This window comes from Neodiprion virginianus, chromosome 6 (genome assembly GCF_021901495.1).
Source record: "Neodiprion virginianus isolate iyNeoVirg1 chromosome 6, iyNeoVirg1.1, whole genome shotgun sequence".
Classification (NCBI taxonomy): Eukaryota; Metazoa; Arthropoda; class Insecta; order Hymenoptera; family Diprionidae; genus Neodiprion; species Neodiprion virginianus.
The window spans coordinates 30,220,770-30,239,633 of record NC_060882.1 but is presented as its reverse complement, the minus strand read 5'-3'; the positions used below and the strand labels follow the sequence as shown (position 1 = coordinate 30,239,633).

The 18,864-nt window shown below is 42.2% G+C and overlaps 3 protein-coding genes and 1 long non-coding RNA gene across 11 annotated transcripts; 2 read left to right on the top strand and 2 right to left on the bottom strand.

Annotated features, from left to right (window-relative positions):
- Positions 1-409: 409 nt before the first annotated feature.
- On the bottom strand, positions 410-1,295 carry LOC124306657 (uncharacterized). The gene is made up of 2 exons (XR_006908659.1): positions 1,157-1,295; positions 410-755 (listed from the first exon to the last, which is right to left on the bottom strand). It is a non-coding gene; the product is annotated as an uncharacterized LOC124306657 (long non-coding RNA).
- On the top strand, positions 704-5,772 carry LOC124306646 (GTP-binding protein 2). Of its 4 annotated transcripts, none has more exons than XM_046767485.1 (7): positions 704-832; positions 1,805-2,124; positions 2,266-2,580; positions 2,800-3,060; positions 3,155-3,557; positions 3,657-3,942; positions 4,126-5,772. In XM_046767485.1, the coding sequence occupies exons 2-7, from the start codon at positions 1,827-1,829 to the stop codon at positions 4,408-4,410; spliced, it is 1,848 nt and encodes a 615-aa protein (XP_046623441.1). In that variant the 5' UTR covers positions 704-832; positions 1,805-1,826; the 3' UTR covers positions 4,411-5,772. The 4 variants fall into 4 exon arrangements, with proteins under 4 accessions (XP_046623441.1, XP_046623439.1, XP_046623440.1 ...); XM_046767483.1 differs by having other exon boundaries at positions 705-855; XM_046767484.1 differs by lacking the exon at positions 704-832 and adding an exon at positions 1,257-1,393.
- LOC124306653 (serine protease persephone-like) lies at positions 4,638-16,059 on the bottom strand. Of its 5 annotated transcripts, none has more exons than XM_046767497.1 (4): positions 15,936-16,059; positions 8,957-9,166; positions 7,348-7,592; positions 4,638-7,153 (listed from the first exon to the last, which is right to left on the bottom strand). In XM_046767497.1, the coding sequence occupies exons 1-4, from the start codon at positions 16,042-16,044 to the stop codon at positions 6,539-6,541; spliced, it is 1,179 nt and encodes a 392-aa protein (XP_046623453.1). In that variant the 5' UTR covers positions 16,045-16,059; the 3' UTR covers positions 4,638-6,538. The 5 variants fall into 5 exon arrangements, with proteins under 5 accessions (XP_046623453.1, XP_046623455.1, XP_046623454.1 ...); XM_046767499.1 differs by lacking the exon at positions 15,936-16,059 and adding an exon at positions 11,964-12,060; XM_046767498.1 differs by lacking the exon at positions 15,936-16,059 and adding an exon at positions 11,359-11,824.
- LOC124306651 (uncharacterized) lies at positions 15,950-18,852 on the top strand. Its single transcript, XM_046767493.1, has 4 exons — positions 15,950-16,053; positions 16,425-16,678; positions 17,075-18,200; positions 18,471-18,852. The coding sequence occupies exons 2-4, from the start codon at positions 16,479-16,481 to the stop codon at positions 18,711-18,713; spliced, it is 1,569 nt and encodes a 522-aa protein (XP_046623449.1). The 5' UTR covers positions 15,950-16,053; positions 16,425-16,478; the 3' UTR covers positions 18,714-18,852.
- The last annotated feature ends 12 nt before the right edge of the window (positions 18,853-18,864 follow it).

Genomic DNA, 18,864 nt, shown 5'->3' with positions numbered 1-18,864 from the left:
CTTTGCGGAAGCAACATATGTAGCTTGCAAATTTGAAAAATATCAGTGAAATATAATGTTGCCGTCAAAATTGTTGACGGACAATGGGCATCTATTCGTATGATCTACGTAGCACAACGTCGATTGTTTATTATTATGATTATTGTTGTTATTATTATTATTAAGAATAGTGTTGGTTACGTAATTTGTCGTTTTTTTTTTTTTTTTCTTTTTATCACTCTCACCTATCTAAATAAATGAAAAGGTACAAATCGCAATATTTTCTGTCCACCTACATAACAATGAATATTTCAAAAAAAGGTTGCTGCAAGTTGAAAATGTCCGCGCCAAAAACCTGCAAAAGATTTCTTGGTTGTTGTTGTTCTTAAAAAGGTTCTCATAATCTGTCTATAAAATATTTTATTGAAAGTTTCATAGAAAGTTTTCATGTCATGTGGGCAGTCTGCTTGTTACTGTGATTTACTTTATAATTAGTACACATGAATCAATAATTATCTTATAATCGTGAGGAAATACATATGGTTGCAAATTTAGATGCTGGCGTCTTGTTGAAAATTACACTGTTAAGAATACACGTTTGTTGGCCGAGGGTAAGTGTCTGCCCGAGGCTGCGCGCGTCCGCGCGATCCCGCTTCCTAAAGTTTCGCGCTTCCCGCGCCCCCGCGTGATTGACGCCCCGCCCCGTCAGACATCACAGCGATCGCAGCACAGCAGCGGACTGCGGAGGGCGTGGAGGGAAAGTGCGACCAATATGGCTGTCGAGGTTTTCGTTGGTATTGGATAGGGATTTAAAATTCAACATTTCCGGTGCATATTAGAGAGTGAATTTCAGGCAAGAAAGTTCAAGCTTTGCAGGTATTTTATGTAGTCAAACTTTTAGCTATGGACGATTAACATGACGGGCTGTTTTTGCAAAATTTGTTGCTAACGAGATGTTTGATGTTTGCGATTGTTTTTTTGTATGTTGCGTCACTTTCTGTCACTTTTACTTTTGGTTACACGCTCACCGCTCTTGGGCAAATAAAACCATTGTCTATTACCGTAAATCAATATTGACAATATCAATTACGAATATTAATACCACTCCTTCACGTGTTTCGACTGATTTTTATCCCTAATATGCACACCTTTACCGAATTACATATTACATACTCACCGTTTTCTGCCGTCGCGAAATAGCCGCAGCCAATCACCGTCACGAAACACAGCTGTCAAAAGCCCATGTGACATAGGTGTACAAACGTGTCATTCTTACGGCAGGTTGAAGAATGAAAAAAACTTCGCGAGAATTGCAAATTTATTTCGCAATTACTGTTCAAATATCTCATGGCTGGATGTAGTTGGAAAAAAATGCAGCACCCAACATATTATACACATTGCATCATCTCCGTAGGTCAGATTTAAAAAAAATTTCAACTCCATTCCTTTTCAAACGAATCATTTTCCCCCATCTCGAGCAACAGATGGATCAGAGATAGTTATGTAATTGATAATATAACAATGAATTTAATGTCAATTGTAGATATGATTTATTTTTACTATTGTCCAACGCTAGCTCTGACCTTATATGCTTGTTGCTATAGCTGAATATACTTATTTTGGTTCTTGAACTGTATATCTGTGTATTTTAAATGCATACCTATAATTCATGTTCGCATACTGCCAAATGTATTTTTGTACCTGGCTTTGTTGACAGACTTTTGGCAATATTACGCAGCAAATCTGCATTCCTATTTTCAGAAAAAATAAAATATCAGTGTTATTTACTTTCAAATACTAATTGTACCTGGATTTTTCTTTACAGCCGGTGAACCAAGTATATTAAAATGGAGTCGTTTCTCGGATTGTTCGATCCTGGAGAAGGAAAGGAAAAGGGCAAGGAAACCTGGGATCGTTTTGAGCAAGAGGGCAATGGGTCATCCGATTGTGAGAGTTCCAGCAATGACGAGGATCAGGAACACGTCGCATCTGATGTCGAACAAAGACTTCCCCCTGAACCAGAACAAGGAAACATTGAGTATAAATTGAAGCTTGTGAACCCCTCAAGCCAGAGGTTTGAACATCTGGTTACCCAAATGAAATGGAGACTTCGCGAAGGGCACGGGGAAGCAATTTATCAAATTGGTGCGCAGTTGCCGACTATTAGATGACCGTTTGTTCGTTAATTCTTAGATTCTACAAATTGGCAGTAGATGTAAAATCATGTAATTAAAGTTCAGTTTCACTTAGAATACCAACCTTATCAGTTTAATGACTGCTGATTAGGAGTCGAAGACAATGGCAGACTGGCAGGTCTGTCAAGGGAGGAAATGAAGGCTTCACTGAAAACCTTAAGGGAAATGGCAGCCAGACTAGGTGCGACTACAGATGTACTTCGAGAGAAACTCACCAACAACAATGTTCACTGCAATGAGAAAGAACAGAATAGAAACACCCCAAAAAATCAATCCGAAAATAAACGAGTGGCCGAAGTTTTAGTAAGGAAGCTACGAAAAGATGATAGGGAGGATCAAGAAACCGTCGTCGAATTGAGACTAGCTGTAACAGGAGGACAAGATGCTGGAAAATCAACGCTGCTAGGTTTGAGGACTACTTCCGAATTAATATTCTGATCTTTCCCGTTGGGCATAGTTAGCAGCCATAATTCTCCCTGTTATTGATTACACTTCAAAATCGATCCAAGAATCAGATTCAATTGAAATGCAATACATCACAGAGCAAATATTTCTTGCATTTGTATGAGCAACAGTCCACTAGATTCTATTGCTACGTACTCATAATATTATCTGCATAACACAGGAGTGCTGACACAAGGTGAGCTGGACAATGGAAGGGGAAGAGCACGGTTAAATATGTTTCGCCATCTGCACGAAATTAGAACAGGACGTACTTCATCGATATCCCACGAGATAATTGGTTTTGATAGCGAAGGTCACGTGCTCAACTATGCGGAGATGAACACTGCCGAAGAGATCTGTGAACAGGCTTCCAAAGTTGTAACATTCATCGATTTGGCTGGTCATCGTAAATATTTGAGAACAACACTGCTGGGACTTACAGGTGCGATCGAGCTGCGAGCACTGCTAAATACATGAATTTTTGCATGCACAACTACTTAAAGTCACCTCTCAAAAAATTGCATACCTATTTCTAGGCTATTGTCCACATCATGTGATGCTGGTTATAGCACCTCCAATGAATGAGGCTTTCCAAGAGCATCTGGCTTTGTGCCTTGCTTTGAGACTACCATTTTTTGTTGTTATAACCAAAACTGACCTTGGCCTCTGTGACGCCCGGGATGCCTTAGCTCAACTAGAGAGTACTGTGAGAGCTCATGGCTGTTCTAAACAACCAATTCTGTATTCTGTTCCTGATGGTAACAGCAATGCGCGTCAAAGCTATAATTTGGAAACAATTCCTGTATTTCCTGTGAGTTGTGTGACGGGGGAAGGCCTGAAGGAACTCACCTCGTTCATCAGAGATTTGCTGCCTTCCGAATCCACTCCACCAGATTCAGATCCCGAATCGTGTTTGTTTCAAATTGACGAAACATTTAGGTGATTCTTTTCGTGCCTTGATTCACGTCAGACCTTGTAAAATGGACAAAAAACAATAATACACAAATTCGGTTTGGTAATTTTAAAATAAACTTTCAGGGTGGTGGGACTGAATGAGCCAGTTCTAGGTGGCTTGCTGGTAAGGGGTATCATTGCACCTGGGACTCGCTTGTTGGTCGGACCATTGCCAGATGGCGAATTTAGTCCAGTCAAAGTAGCTAGCTTGCATAGAAACAAAGCCCCTTGTTGTTTAGTTCGAGCATCGCAGAGTGCAAGTCTGACTATTGCACCGCCAACTGCCAGGGACCCACCATTGCCCCACCTACGACCCGGAATGGTTCTTGTCTCACCTCGAGATCATCCGTGTGCGACATTTTTCTTCCAGGTACAATTTAATACTGAATTTCTAATGTTTGGGTGACCGTTCGTGGATATTTGGTGGACTAATTAGAAATTACCAATACTGAGGTCTATGAGACTTTAATATCGTCAATTGAATGTTAACGTATTCGACAATATTCAGACAGAAATACTTTCCAAGTTTTGGTTATTTCGTTGTTACTTTCAGGCCACCGTTCTGGTTGTCTACCATGCAACAGCGATATATCCCGGATTTCAAGCAACCGTACACGTCGGGAACGTGCGTCAAACGTGCGCAATAGAAGGAATAATGGATCTGAAAGAAGAGGGACTACAGACTAATGATACTGCATCAGTTCTGTTCAGATTTGTTGGCCATCCGGAATATCTCCACGTCGGAATGCGACTACTGTTTAGGGAGGGCCGCACGAAAGGCATTGGCCAAATCACTCAAATATTCCCACTCATTGGATCTCAGAATAGTCCGCAATAAATCAAGTACATTATCATTTTTACCGTGTGTTTAAGAAAGGTACAAGTATAATTAACCGTCAACATGTTTACGAAAATATGTAGCAAACTGTGACAAGCAGATGGAGTAGAACCAAAAGTATTCTACTAAATCGAATGTTTTTCGCGGTAAAACAATCAAATTTTCATTAAAACAATGCAACCTCGCTTGGCAGAAATAAAAGTGACATAAATTTTTTCAATTTTCGAAAATGGTTTCACAAAGTTACATTATTTTTACGGACAATCGAGTAGACAGTTGATACGTACAAATTTCTGAAGATTGGATCGCCACTGTTTACTGCATTGTTTGGAGAGAAAGAATACCGTATTTTTGTTGATTTTGAGTGAGGTTCTACGATTGTTTTTCTTAGTAAATGAGATAATTATTTTGAAAACCAGGCAAAGATGTTTCTAGTTCGGGTTCTAAATTGCTATGTTTAATATTTATTTATCACCTCGTAGGTAAACTTTTACCGCACTGGGTAATAAGTCAGCGCGTGATCGGTCCATTTGACCATCCTTATAACTTGCTGATCAAGCTATGATGTGTAAGAAATATTTGTAATAACGCTATAATTCTTCTAAGGAAATTTCAATCTAAATTATTTGAATAGCTGAGCCAAAAGGCAAGGCTGGAAGGCTGATGAGTGACAATTGGCCGCACTTATAGCTGTGTTTGTATATATAATAGTTATATCGTAATTACAGAACACTCTGTATTACTAGTGAATATTACATTTTTAATGTCGAGTGTTAGATAAGTGTATCTCTTTCGTCTTTTCTTTTTCAGATAGAACATCTTGAGCTTGCGTTCAAGTATAATCCTTTGTACTCTGATCTTCTTATATGATAGTTTCGCGTTGTCTGCAAATTGAAATAGTGATTGCCTGAAAAAATATATATATTTTTAATCAAAAAAGTATAAACAACGTGAACAAAACAATTTATTTTCCCTACCCCGTGTAAATTGCGGATGGAAACTGCATTGAACGAAAAAAATTTTAATACATGTTTTATTAACGACGTAAAAAATTAAACGCAACTACATATTCAATAACATGAAAGTGCTAGTTTGGTTTATAAAATACTGCGGCTCTGTAAGAGGTCGTAGGGGAATAGTTAAGCAAAATATAGTTTTAACAATCCGTGTTGCTATTCTATTATTACGTAAAAATTGAGCACCATTCTGTTGTCCGTTTAAGCAAACATCCTTTTTTGACATCAACGCCAAAAACTATACACACCTATATCGTATGTATACATATGTACAAAATAGAATAATATCACTGTGCATTTCTGCACGTCTGAGATGGAGTTCAATAAACTCAGGATAGAAACACCATCGCAGTTCTAAAAAATAGTCACTTATACTATATCTTCGATTTACGTGCAGTAATATCAACTGCAATTCGACATATCTCAAAATTGAGTTGTTACTTATGATGTTGGGAATCCCGTAGTATTCACTGGTAATCAACCGTTATTTCGGGTATCCTAGATCTTACTCTGGTTCGCAAGTATCTAAATGTCAAGTAGCGACGTTGTTTATAATGAGGGCAAGCAAATTTCAAATTATCATTTGAATGATAATTTTTGCAGTCTTGATAGGTCAAATATTATTCAACTATTTTGGCTATCATATTTAATCGCGGCATACGGTATTCATACGCACTTATAATTCCACAGCTATAATGTGACGAAGTTTTCAATTCTCGGAAATGTTTCTATTGCGCGTGAAAGTTGCGACAAGTAAAATAAATTATAGCAGCAAAATCCGCAGAATCGAGGTGAACTGTAATGGTACCTTATCGTTAGTAAAGTGACACAGTATAAGCTGCGTATAGATACAATATTGTCCGACGTGTGCGTATATCGATAATACACTTCATTATATCAAATATACCGACCCAACTGTACCGAGATAGTGAGATAACAGCGGCACGAATTTTTCTCCAACTCTGGCATCCAGTGTTACGTATTACACGCCTGCATTTTAAACACAATTTGGCGGGCAGAAACACGCGTGTGACTCTCGATCTGAGGTGTCGATATCCATAAGAGTTTGCCAAATAGTTTCATTTCCGCACACCGTACCCGCGAGTCGGATTTCACCATATTTTACTGCTTCTAGATCGTGTTCCTTCGGTGTCGGGCCAAACATGGCCTTCGATCCAGCTCAAGTAATCGTAAACCGATGTGTAAACGCTGGGCGTCGATCCGCCGCAGGCTTGGCCGAACGCCGTAACTCCGGCAACAAACCGCGCGGATCCCGAAGATGCTATAAGCGGTCCCCCGCTGTCGCCCCAACAGGTGTCCGCTCGTCGCGTGGTGTTCGGGTCAATCGCGCATATCATATTGTCCAGCCCATTGGGAAGCCTCGCGTTGTTGCTGCTGTAGCTATCCGAGCATTCGTTCGTTTCTACGAATCTCAGACCGACAGCTTTTTTCAGTTTCGTCGTCTCGGTACCGTCGAAGTCCGTCGCTCCCCAACCGGCGACAACCAGAGTCGCATTCCTCGTTCTCTCCAAAACGTTCAAGGATTTTGAAAGCAGACACGCCGGCTGTACCGAATTCGACAGCCGTACTGGTTCCCTTAGCTTTAATATCGCTATGTCGTTGTAGTTCTCGGTTATCAAGTAATCAGGATGCGGTATCGCAGATGCTACAGGCACCCGTTGCGTATCCCTTTCGGCGGTGATCAGATCCGTCGTTCCGAGCCTTACCTGTGATGCAAATGAATATGCGGCTTGAAAAAACAACAAAAAAGTGTATACACGAATTCAGAGTCAAGTATAAATTGAAGTTTTTTTTTTTTTTTGTTTTTTTTATCGTGAATCGGTGGATGATTCGGTACTCATGTGGACATTTATTTTATCGACAGCGTTACACGAGATTTAGATGACTCTTAAAAGCCCACCTCGACGGGAATTCGCCCGTCCAGATTGCTAACGCAGTGGGCGGCGGTGAGGACATGTTGCTGAGATATTAAAGTCCCTCCGCACGTGTATTTGATACTGCTGGCGTCGTTGTCCTTCGATCCATCCGCATAACCAAGCGCTGCCATGAACGGGAATTCACTTGATTTCGCGTCTTCTCCGTTCAATACATAGAAATTCACGGAGCCTTCGGTTGGTAGAACTTCATTGCTGTATTCCTGGCAAGCTATCCATGCAGAAAATAAAGATGCATTAGTTTTTTTTTCACGAGGAGTGAGTCCAGTTGCGCATAATACATGGGAAAGTTTTAAGGGCATGCACAATCATATAATCGTTCTCGTTTTAAAAATAAAAGTAATTTCTACAATGTACGTAATTTTTTTCATAACGGTCATGAAATTTTTGACCATATACGTATTGGTGTGTAATCATTTTTTGAACCACGCCGTTACGCAAATTACAAAACGCGAATAAAATTTTTCAACATTTTCAAGCGTATAAATTAATATTTACGTATACAAATTATTCGCAAACTGCATACAATACGGTCGGTGAAAATCGGAATCATAAGTGATAAATTTTATCCGAAGAACAGGATTTCGAAAAAGATTAACGAATGTAAATAAGCTATAGTTATACTCTACAGGACATATAATTTGAATGGATCGTATGTAGCACAATAAATTAGATCTGAAACCATGTTTTCACAATGCTTTCAATTTCGGATATATTTGCAATATGAAAGGTTGAGTACTGTACACGATCCACTATTTCAGCGGCCATCGAAGTACATATATTTAAAATATTTCCCACGTGCAGATTATCATATGTAGACAGATGCGAGGTCGTCAATTATTCGAAAACCGCTGGCTTCGTAAACATGGGCGTTATACGGCGAACACACGATAAGGATTATTATCATTGCTATGATGCAATAGAATTATTATTCTTGAATACGCTGAGAAGTGACAAAATCGATTCGGTATGTTACTTGTACCATTTGCAGTACGAGAGATTTGTCAATTTTTGAAGAAACACGTGGAAAACAATTGATTGCAGAAAAAAAGCAAAAACTGACTTCGAAATAGCAAAAAACAAATAGATATATGGCGCAGCGGAAGTCTCGACATGGTCTCGCGTATAGCTTTACGTGAAGACAGAAAGATATTATCATAAGTATGTCCCGAAGATTTCATAAAGATTTGCGATAACTGTCAATAAGACTTCTTTTGGACTTTTATTCCTTGTTCGCTATCCGCGTTCATGGCTACGCACTTCGACACACTATAACCATTATACAAGAGAATTCGTAAGCTCGTCATTACACTTATTTATAGATGCCCCCGAGAACAAGTCGAGTGCATGGATAAAGCAGCTATTGCAAGATCTGTACAAGGATCGTGTCTGCGTCGTTGATTTCGTCAACACCACGGATCGCAGAAACGTCTACAATCCACATTTGTTTTCGTCCGGTAGTACGAATGAGAATTCCCTTACAATAAGTTGGTCATTTTTATCGACGAATTCATGGAAAATGGGAATTGAAATTTATGTAATAACAATAGAATATAACGTGTGGGTATAATTTACCAGCATCGGCCGGTCGCGGCCTCCTCTCGTCGTTCCCCACCTTCCCTGGTATATTTATGCAGCAAACAATCTCAGTGAACTCCTCGAAACCGCACCGGTCGGCATCGTTGTATTTTCCCCGATGGAGTTCCCGCATCTTCGTCGGGCAATCTGGCAGCTTCTTGCAAACTCCTCGCCCTTCGCCATTTGACAGTGTACACGGACTACCCTCTGCAATGAAAATAATATTTTTACGCCGTCCATACGAAATCCAATTCCAAAAATTCTTGAAATCCTCGTTCGTTCGTTCGTTGCGTAGTACCGGAATTATAGTATCCGTGAGGGTAAACGGTGAGTTCCCTGCACCTCGGTAACGATGCATTGCAAATGATTCCGGTATTCGGAGAAACACTTTTGTACCACTTCTGCGGTCACCCGGAATCGGACCCCAAGTGACTAGGAAATGGGAGTTGACACGCGTAGCTGGTAGGTAGTTTGTTGGAATTTATTACGGTGTCAATGCGGATCCGCGCGATTGATTCCGCATGTCGGATGAAAAATATACGTATGAGCAATCGGAGCGGGTACGTCCACCTGTACATTCATTTATTATTCTTGGAAAAAAATGAGAATACATTTTTAAACTGCAAGAATTACGAAATATCAACTAATATCAGGCAAAAAATCGTAATGTTTTTCCGTCTAACAAATTTCCGCCTACGTATGTATGTATCTACATACCTATACACACGCAGGCTTGTTTGCTACATTTAACAATTTGAAACGGCACTGGGATCGAGGGAAATTTGAATTACACCACGAAGATTATATCTGCGAGGAATCGCTTGCAACGACTAAAACAGACTGTACATCACGTCAACAATAATATAAGTGGATATGACGATTCCGTAGAGTAAATCGCTGTGTTACGTGCAAGATTCCTTCATCCATCGATATCAAGCGTGTCTCTCTCTCTCTCGTCGGATTTCCGAGACAACAGTTAATTGACCAATCCTCAAATAATCAGTAATTTGTTCAGCTGGGCAGGTATATGTATAGTTCGGTTTTACAAGCGTTGAGGTTGGTCGAAAACCTACCTGGCAATGCAATGCCAGGTTTACTCGGAGATCCCTTGAAGTAAGTAATCGAGGTTAAAGACGTCGTTGACAATACTTGACCGCTGCCGCATTCGACATATATCACTGCATAGATTGGGAAAACCTAGATAACTATCGGCTAATGTACGTGTAGCGTTGACGAAAACTAAGCGTCAAATAACTCAAGCGCAAACCCAAGACGAGCCTCACGATTTTCCTTCATTTTATTCCTCCGCTTATATTAGTCGGCGATAACGTGAAAGCCACACGGTGACGTCGCGAAGTACAGTGACGAGTTCCTTTTTGCAATGAACGTCCGTCTATCGCCGTTTATTCGCCGTAGTTTCCATTAAGTTAAACCGCAAATCGTATCTGCGTGACTACCATGGATGCGTATGTGGGTATGCAATCGCTGACGCCGTTAGTAGGTTTTTGAACTTTGACCGTGACCTCGACATCAGGCCAAAAAACATAAAACGCGTGTGGTTCGATACTCAACAGCTGTGGAAATATTTGTTGCATGTACCAAAGATTCGATACTACATATTAAATGTACGCGACGGGTTCTAGAGAAGAATTGATTTTACATGTAAAATTGTAAAAGACTGATTACACATCTAGGAGGATAGTAAAACTTGGAAGTATGAAATCCATACAATTATCGCTTGGCTCGACACGCGTCCACCTATTACAGTCATAGTATAATAAGTTATCATTAACGACGGATGAAGATTCCACACAGCCAACAGCAGTCTGTCCGTTATGCGTACGCATTACATGCCGATTTATTTCTACATTCGGAAGCGAACGCATAACTACGGACAAACAGTAATCGCCAAGGACAAACTACAAATTTACTTATCTACTGATAATAGTAGACAAGCGAATTAAATTTCTTTCCCTTTGTTTGATCTGTGTGAAAACCTCTCATTTGTCTGCATTATTGCTTGCATGGACCGAACTTTCGGGCAAGACATACCTGAAATCAGCCTTGAAATGAAAAGAAAAATAAGTCGTGAAACATAAATTTGCACGCAAAACGCTGTTGCCCGATAGGAACCCGTTTATTCAAAGCGGTCGTTAAAAACATTGGTATGTATCGGTAAGTTACTTTGGGTAGCCTCGAGCAAGTTTGGCAGTTAGACACGGGAAAAAATTATTTCTTGCCTATGCAGGTTCTCTCCATCTACCGTTGTTCTCTCGCTCTCTTAATAATATTGTGCAATACGTGCAGTACCGTTGAATACTATTGCAAACGGAGGTTTTTATACGGGGTGGTATAAAATCCGTTTGCATCGAAGTGCATGGAAGAGATCGGTGGCTCACCGTATAGATCACGATCTTCGTAGATCGGATATGCTTGGACGCATGCGACGAATCCAAGAACGAGGCAAAGCCCAAAATTCAGATTTAACAATTCCCCCATTGTTCCTGAGAGGTTTCTTGTCTCTCGGAAGTCGAGCTGGGCGATTGTTAACGATTGTATCCGACGGATATCGGTGAAAAACAATCAGAATGCTAAACGAAAAGCAGTCCAAACGCGAATTATTGAAGATGCGGCGAGGAGACGACCACGTCGTATACGGCACTACACTGGATTACTGCGATATAACACTGGCAATAAAACAATGTTCATCGCCGAGGACCGAAGCAACGTCAAGTGCAGCGTGGATACACGGAAAAACGGCGAAAATACGACACCCGCAGGGTTCGCGGTCCAATCTGCGACTGAACACGATTGCCTGCGACGTTCCGATCTCACGCTTTTTAAACAACGGGCTTCCACCAGCCGGACGCGCATTATTTATATAGGCGTCCGAAGCTGACGCACGCGGAAGCTCAACCAAAACTAAATCGACACTGTCCCTTGGATCTGACCGGGGAATAACTCGGTGAAAATCCCCCCTTTCTTTGTGCTCTTTCATTCTTACCATTATATACTCGACGAAGAAATATCACATCGTCCCGAGTATGTAAGGGCGCGTGCATACGTTCGCGGCTAACGTATGTCATGTACCGTGAAACACCGCAACAAAATAGTAGGGAGATCGCGTCAAGTACGTCAGATCGCCGTCAAAGTGGAAAATCTAATTACAGTCGCGTTGCGTTTAGTTGTCATGTATCTGAAATACTTGATTTCCTTGGCTATGTAACGATGATAATTTGTTTTGTTCTACCAGGGCGGGAATACGGACTTACTGAAACTCGTTTTAGTGTAGGTATTGATAATCGGGAACTGATGACAATTGGTGTAGGTATAAACTTTCAGTTATCGTCGAAAGATTCCAAATTGGCAGCAAAAAACTACGAATAAAAATCTGTGAGACCGTTTCAAGATTACTGTATGCATCATACGGATGTGGCCACATGCATATTTCTTTAAAGGAAATTGCATATTTGTAGATTTCAACCCCTGAGTTCATCGATTATTGCAGATACTGTTTCGTTGCCCGAAACGGATCTTCCTGCTCACCGTCAATCGTCAATCGGCTTTTACGAAACCAAGAGTAAATAATCATTTCTCGAAACGCCGATCGATCCATTGATTTATTTTCACCTAAAGATTTAAATGTGATCAGTAATTTATCTCGCTGTAATCAAACGAGAACTCGTCACAATTGCTACGGGTCTCAATTTGTCTTATTGTTAGAAAGGCAGATGCATGCCTTGCCTTGAGGATGGATTTTTGCAGAAACAGGAATCTCACAAGGATATCTTCTCACGGCGCTGCGTTATTAATATTTCACTCATACTCGGACATAAATTTACGCATGTGCGAATGTCATGACTGAAGTTATAGATATAATTCAAAAATATGTTATACTATATAACAGCGAAGCTGCGATTATTTTACACGCAAGCTCGTGCGTTTTGTGAGATTCGTTGAAACCGCTTGCTTAATCTTTGGATTTTTCCTTGCACCGCTTAGTTGATACCGTTTGCGAACGTCATGAGTGATGTTATAGATATAATTTAAATACGTCATAGAACAGCGAGGCTGCGATTATTTTGTACGCAAACTCGAACGCTCTGTGAGATCGTTCGAAACCGTCCGCTCAAACTGTTTGCAGTACTTACTTAATACGGTTGACCTTTGGAATTTTAAGCACAGTAATCGTTTGTTCGTGAATAAATTTTGAATACGGCTATTAATTTGTCTCGGGAGGGTTAACGGGTAGCTGTGAATCATTTTCACGTGAAGCAAGAACGATGACCCGCGAAATGTCTCTGTAAAGATTTTAGAATACTATTAATAAGTCTCCTCTGTCAATTGACCTTTTATAATAAATTGATGGAATCCACAAATCGACGTCTCGGGAAGTGGTACCTGGACAAACCTGTTTGTGGGCAACGACAACTCACTACTTTTCAATGCCTTTAATATCTCATGAAGATTGCAAAGTTTGTCATCACAAACAACGTGTGAATGTTATGAGACGCAATTATTATTATATAGTTTCAGTCAACATCCTTTACGAGTCAGAAACAATGCAACTGAAATCGTGTAACTGCAAGCAAAGCCAATCGGCAAACAGACAGAAAGTTTTCAATTAATTATTTTATATTCGCAAAACGTTACGATATCGTTCCAACACTTGCCACTTGTTCTGTTTGTGAAAACCTGCATATCTGTCGCCCTATATTGTACACTCGAGTAGCATGTCGAATTCATTGTCAGTCGGTACCTGCCTACCATTGTTCGTTGGGTCCTGTAAAAACCTTCGGCCATACCTCTGACCACTACTCGTGCATTTCCAGCATTGCCATGCAAATATTCAACTGTGCAACTGATAATTAATTATTGCAAAACTTTTGTTACGTTCACGATTTTACACCGTGCGAGCATCACCGTCTCAATTGAAACGATCATACGGGTTTTAACGGTTCAGCGATGTTGTACGCATAAAACGTTGTTCCTTGAGCTTGTTTTCCCATATTCTTTATAGCTTTCAATAAATCATGATACGGCCGATTCGCAATATGATCTCAGAGAGTAGACGGATATTTCTAGATTTCGAAATCCTTAAAACCGTACCATTAAATTATCCTGTGGAAATCGAGTTTCTACTAAACTTGTATTTACTCGTGTTTTCGTAATGGAACCATAGACCAGGTTTACGTATTCACGGATGAGGCCACGGACATTTCGAAAACATCAGTGGCTTACGGCGCAATGTGGAAAAGGCCCTAAATACGCAGCAACACATTTTCCACAACCGCGGTGTAGTGGATGGCGCTCACAATAGGCTCCCTTGCAATTAGCCTAACCTAGTGTCGTCGTGGAAAATTGAAAACTCACGATCAGTGGTGGTCGGCAAGATTTCAGGCTGGGTTGCTTCTGTTACTTCGTAATATTTGATCTATGGAAAAAAAAAGCGAACGAGTCAGAGTCTTTTATACATCAATTTCAGACTGAAATAGAGGTGAATGTTACTTAGAGAATTGATCGTATGCTTCAGGCACATATACAGTCGTAGAAACAGAAACATGTGTAGATCCAATTTGTCAGCCCAAAACGGATTTTGCCCCGGGCTAGAACCAAATCGTTTCCATCCTTCTTGGCAACGATTAAATTCAGTTAAATTATCGTTGATTGTGCTTATAATCATCGCATTAACCGCAGCTCGACGGGTTTCAAAATTTAAGTGGGAGCCGTTGCGTCTGCAGACGACAAACAATCCAATATACCTGAGGCCCGTCACAGCAGGAAAGTAAACGTTCAGTGGTCGAACTCGTCGTTCTGATTAATTCGTTCCGAGAACGAGACACTATTCCGGTTCGAAAGTCATTACATATCCACCAGATATACCAGCAATACCGAGAAAGATTCTTGCGTACCAGGAAAGTTTGAAATTGTAGGAAAACTTTGAGGAAGATCATTGCTCTTTCAAATTTCGAATGTAGAATATATTTATAACTCGTTTCTTTTCTAAATCCCATTCTTCCATCCGCTTGTAACATAGAGTCTAAAACTCGACAGATTTTTCTCCGATTTAGAGTAAACGTTTTGCGAGAAGGCGTTTCTTAATCAAGTACAACTCTCGTCTGCGCCGCGATCCGGCTTTCTTTTTACAAGGATAAAGGTGTATCGTCGTAGCATTTCAACGATCACACTGTATAATGAGTCAGGTATTGCCATGGGTATGAACGGGAGGGGATTAAAATATAGGAAAGATCAAAAACTAGACAGACGATAATATTGAATTTTTGAAGAAGCGAAAACTTAATTTATAGAATTTAAAAACCTGGTATGCCGAAATGTGGAAGATTAGAACAATAAAAAGGTCGGATTGTAAAATGCTGAAGTATCGTCGGAATTTGTCTCGATAATATGCAATCGTTTACAGATTCTAGATTTTGACGCTCTGTGTTTGAACTTTCTGTATTTTGACCTTCTACAACATAAATTTCCTATACTTGAGTTTCCTAAATTTCAACAGCTCTGCGAAATAAATTTTCACGTCTTTGAAAATTCGATATTTCGGCCCTTCTATCAATCCGCCATTCTAGTTTTCCACCCCCACCCGGACGAACGCTGGTCTACATGTCGCTAGCATATTCGTAATTGCAGACGAAGTTCATACATCACAGAGCTTGGTGAGACGCATCGAACGAAAAGTCCTCACGTTCAGCATTGCAGAGTTTAAACAGGTGGTCAAATTCATGATAAAAGTCTACAAATTCGTAAATGTATCTATATTTGTATTATTTTTATACAAGAATCAAGTCCACCTTTCCCGGGGACGAAGAACGCTTTCGCGAAAATCCATCGAACGGAAAAGCACGCGTGACCTCTAATTAAAAACTAAGGTCGAGGTAAGTTGGATCTCTTGCAAGTATGTAGGTGAAGGTGATCAACCGATCTGACTTTTACCTACATGAGTCGCGGACCGCGTACTAACTTTGTAGATGCAGACGGTCTGCGTCTAACAGAGCTGCTTCTTCTGATCTGTTCACATTTGACACGGGTGTGCTTGGAAGTTCCTCATCAGATCCTCGACGCAGACGCATCCTTCATAGGTAAGTGATATTAGCGATGTGTTGGCGTCCCTTCGATTAATGTCAACGGCAGTTCCGCGTCGTACTTGCGTTACGGGTCCTACGAAAATCGATAGTAATCCCAGCGATGAGAGTATGAAATTAGTTATTTACCAAACTCGACGAAGGTAATGTAAATTTAATTATCACATTAACTGACGCGGGAGTTTCACGCACAACCGGAGTCGGTCAGTAGTGCGCCTCTCCTCGTGTATCTAATCAGAGTTTCATTCAGAAGTCGTTACGACAGAAACTGTTCAGGGGACATAAATTTGCATCGCATGCGCGAGGCTGTGTAAAGTGTTTTTCTAATCCATCGCTTATTTGGACGTTTCGTAATGTTGCTGATGCAGAGGAGTTCTTCGAGATCGGAATTTTTAACGGAAGCTGCTGGCGTGAAAATAATCATGACCGCAGCCCCGACTCCTCGAGACAACGAGGTTTTCGCCAACTTTTCGCCGAGAGAGCGGGTAATCCTCCCCAACATTTTTGACAAGGAAAAGGAGAGGAAGTCCTGCGGATTTCACCTCACAAGGTCAAAGTGGGATCCTTATCCGTGGGTAGGTTTCGTGGAGCCAGACAGCATTGCACATATCGCCGGCCTGCGGTGAGTAAATCTTCCTCGTTCTATTTATACTTTATTATGCCCGATTGAGACGGAACAAGGAAGCCGGGTAGTGGGGATCTTGGATTTGAAATTGAATATGAAATATGCCACTTTATCCCTATATTGCCGTCGGGTCTGCAACCGCAAATCGTTCTACATTTCCTCCTAGACGTTACACCGTCGGTAGAAATACGCCGGTTACTACACCGTTGACGTGTTTGCAGTCTGAATAATACGCATATTATACACCCTCGCATGACAGCGTGACCGCGGAAAATCTGAACAGTACCAACAAGTTACGGATATACGTCAAATGACGCACGACCGTGCGGACTGACGTTAAAGCAATTTTCAGAAGTTATTCAAAAAAGTTCTCCTCTCGTTTGCAATCTGCAGGGCCGGTGACTGTTTGCTCGAAGTTTGCGGGCAGGACGTGGTGGGACTCCGCGTCAAGGATATAGCCACCTTGATTCAAAACCGTGCGAAGCAGGCCGTCGACCTCGAGATATGGCGGAGCACCGACGCGGACTGCAGCGTCGAAGAGGCGGCCGATGACGGACTTGGAAACGGCGTCGCCCTTCAGGGCCCACTTCCCGAGGTTGCCCGAAAACTAGCCAATGCTGTTTCGGGCGTCGTCCGAGCTCTCGAGTGTCCGATTTGCCTCGAGAGCGCCGCTTCCCCGGTATCCCAGTGCGTCCACGGGCACATCCTCTGCGTGAGTTGCAGATCGCGGACCGATCGGTGCCCGGTTTGCCGAGTCCGGCTGGGCCAGGGCAGATGCCTCTTGGCCGACAAGGTCCACGGGACTCTGAGGGAAGCCTTCGCCCTGGGTGAGGCGGAAGTCCGACTGGGGGAAAAGTTATTCGGCAAGTCGAATCGTACGAGTGGCGGATCGAGGGCCGTCCGGAACGCGAATCAACGGGGCGCAGGGGGCAGCCTTGGGACCCGCCACCTCCTGGCCAGGCTCTTCCTCAGCGTCGGAGGCAGCGTCGACAGGCTTACCGACAACAGGGCCGCTTCGGCTGAGAACTTGTCCGTTATCGTGGGAGCCGATGACCGGAAGAACGAGATCGGCGTGTCCCAGAGGCCGGCAGCGAAGCGGCTCGGAGAGCTGACCTCCGGCGATCGTGCGAAGTCTGCAAGCACCGGGGAGCTTGCCAGTGCCACTGCCGTTCGCGCCCTGAAGAACCAGCCGCCAGAATTCCCGAGCTGCTCGAACCCCGACGTAACCAACGAGCGAGTAACTCGACGCTCGGGGAGCCTCCTCAGCGTTCCGCAGACACCGACTTGGGGCGGATCGACCGAGTCAATTTCGAACACTTTCGTCCGATGTCCACTAGCGCAATCCAACGCCTGCACGGAACTCCTCACTCCCGGTTTTCTCCTCGAACATCTTGGCACTGCCCATCGGGGCCCCCAGGTTCATTTTTATGCTGGTACTGCGACGGTATCCTTACCAACACACCTCGGACCCAACGCCATTTACGTGCTGCATCACGGGGGCGAGATTTTCTTCTTTAAGGTCAGTATGCCCGTGCCGAGTCTCCTGGATTTCAAACGAGGGGGGGGGGTCCTCTGTTTGTGGTAGCCGGAAATCTGCGTGGCTAACAAGTTTGTCCCACTTCCAGGCTGCGAAACGTTGTTTAAATAGTTAGAAATATCAAATATTTACACGGCTGTTATTACCGTTATGTATCGTATTGATGCAAAGAAACTTGTAGACAACAGTATCAGAGCATCCTGTCGCATGTTCTGGTCAACAAAATACTTATGTTATTTATTGCGCGTACAGTGCGACGAAGAAGCTGCGTGGATCGTTACTGCAGTCGGAGGAGCTCGACGGTGGGATTGGTGTTTGCGAGGATGGGGAACTGACGGTACCGAAGTGAAATTACGCCGGAGTGTCGCCACCTTGGAGGAAGACTTTCATCCCTTGACGGCTCAACAAATCGCCCCCTTACCCAAGGCACTCGATATCAGAACTGTGGAAATTCAACTCATGGAATCCCGTTCGGAAGAAGTGGCTCGGATGTGAACGGGTAACGCTCAAGTCCGGACACTTGATTAATTAATATGCTGCGTCTCAAGCACCGACTACAATGTTACTCTAAAGAAAATTGGTACTGGAAAAAAGTCTTCCTGAACTTGGGCTGTGCGAATTTTGCAAATATACGAATTATAATAAT

Coding starts and splice junctions, on each gene's coding strand:
- LOC124306646 (XM_046767485.1), top strand. CDS start 1,827: ATGGAGTCGTTTCTCGGATTGTTCGATCCTGGAGAAGGAAAGGAAAAG. Junction 3,061..3,154: donor AACACTGCTGGGACTTACAG/GTGCGATCGAGC, acceptor ACCTATTTCTAG/GCTATTGTCCACATCATGTG. Junction 3,943..4,125: donor GTGCGACATTTTTCTTCCAG/GTACAATTTAAT, acceptor TGTTACTTTCAG/GCCACCGTTCTGGTTGTCTA.
- LOC124306653 (XM_046767497.1), bottom strand. CDS start 16,044: ATGCGTCTGCGTCGAGGATCTGATGAGGAACTTCCAAGCACACCCGTG. Junction 7,593..8,956: donor GCCGCGACCGGCCGATGCTG/GTAAATTATACC, acceptor CTGCATGGATAG/CTTGCCAGGAATACAGCAAT. Junction 7,154..7,347: donor ACGGGCGAATTCCCGTCGAG/GTGGGCTTTTAA, acceptor TTTGCATCACAG/GTAAGGCTCGGAACGACGGA.
- LOC124306651 (XM_046767493.1), top strand. CDS start 16,479: ATGACCGCAGCCCCGACTCCTCGAGACAACGAGGTTTTCGCCAACTTT. Junction 16,679..17,074: donor GCACATATCGCCGGCCTGCG/GTGAGTAAATCT, acceptor TGCAATCTGCAG/GGCCGGTGACTGTTTGCTCG. Junction 18,201..18,470: donor GCGAGATTTTCTTCTTTAAG/GTCAGTATGCCC, acceptor TTGCGCGTACAG/TGCGACGAAGAAGCTGCGTG.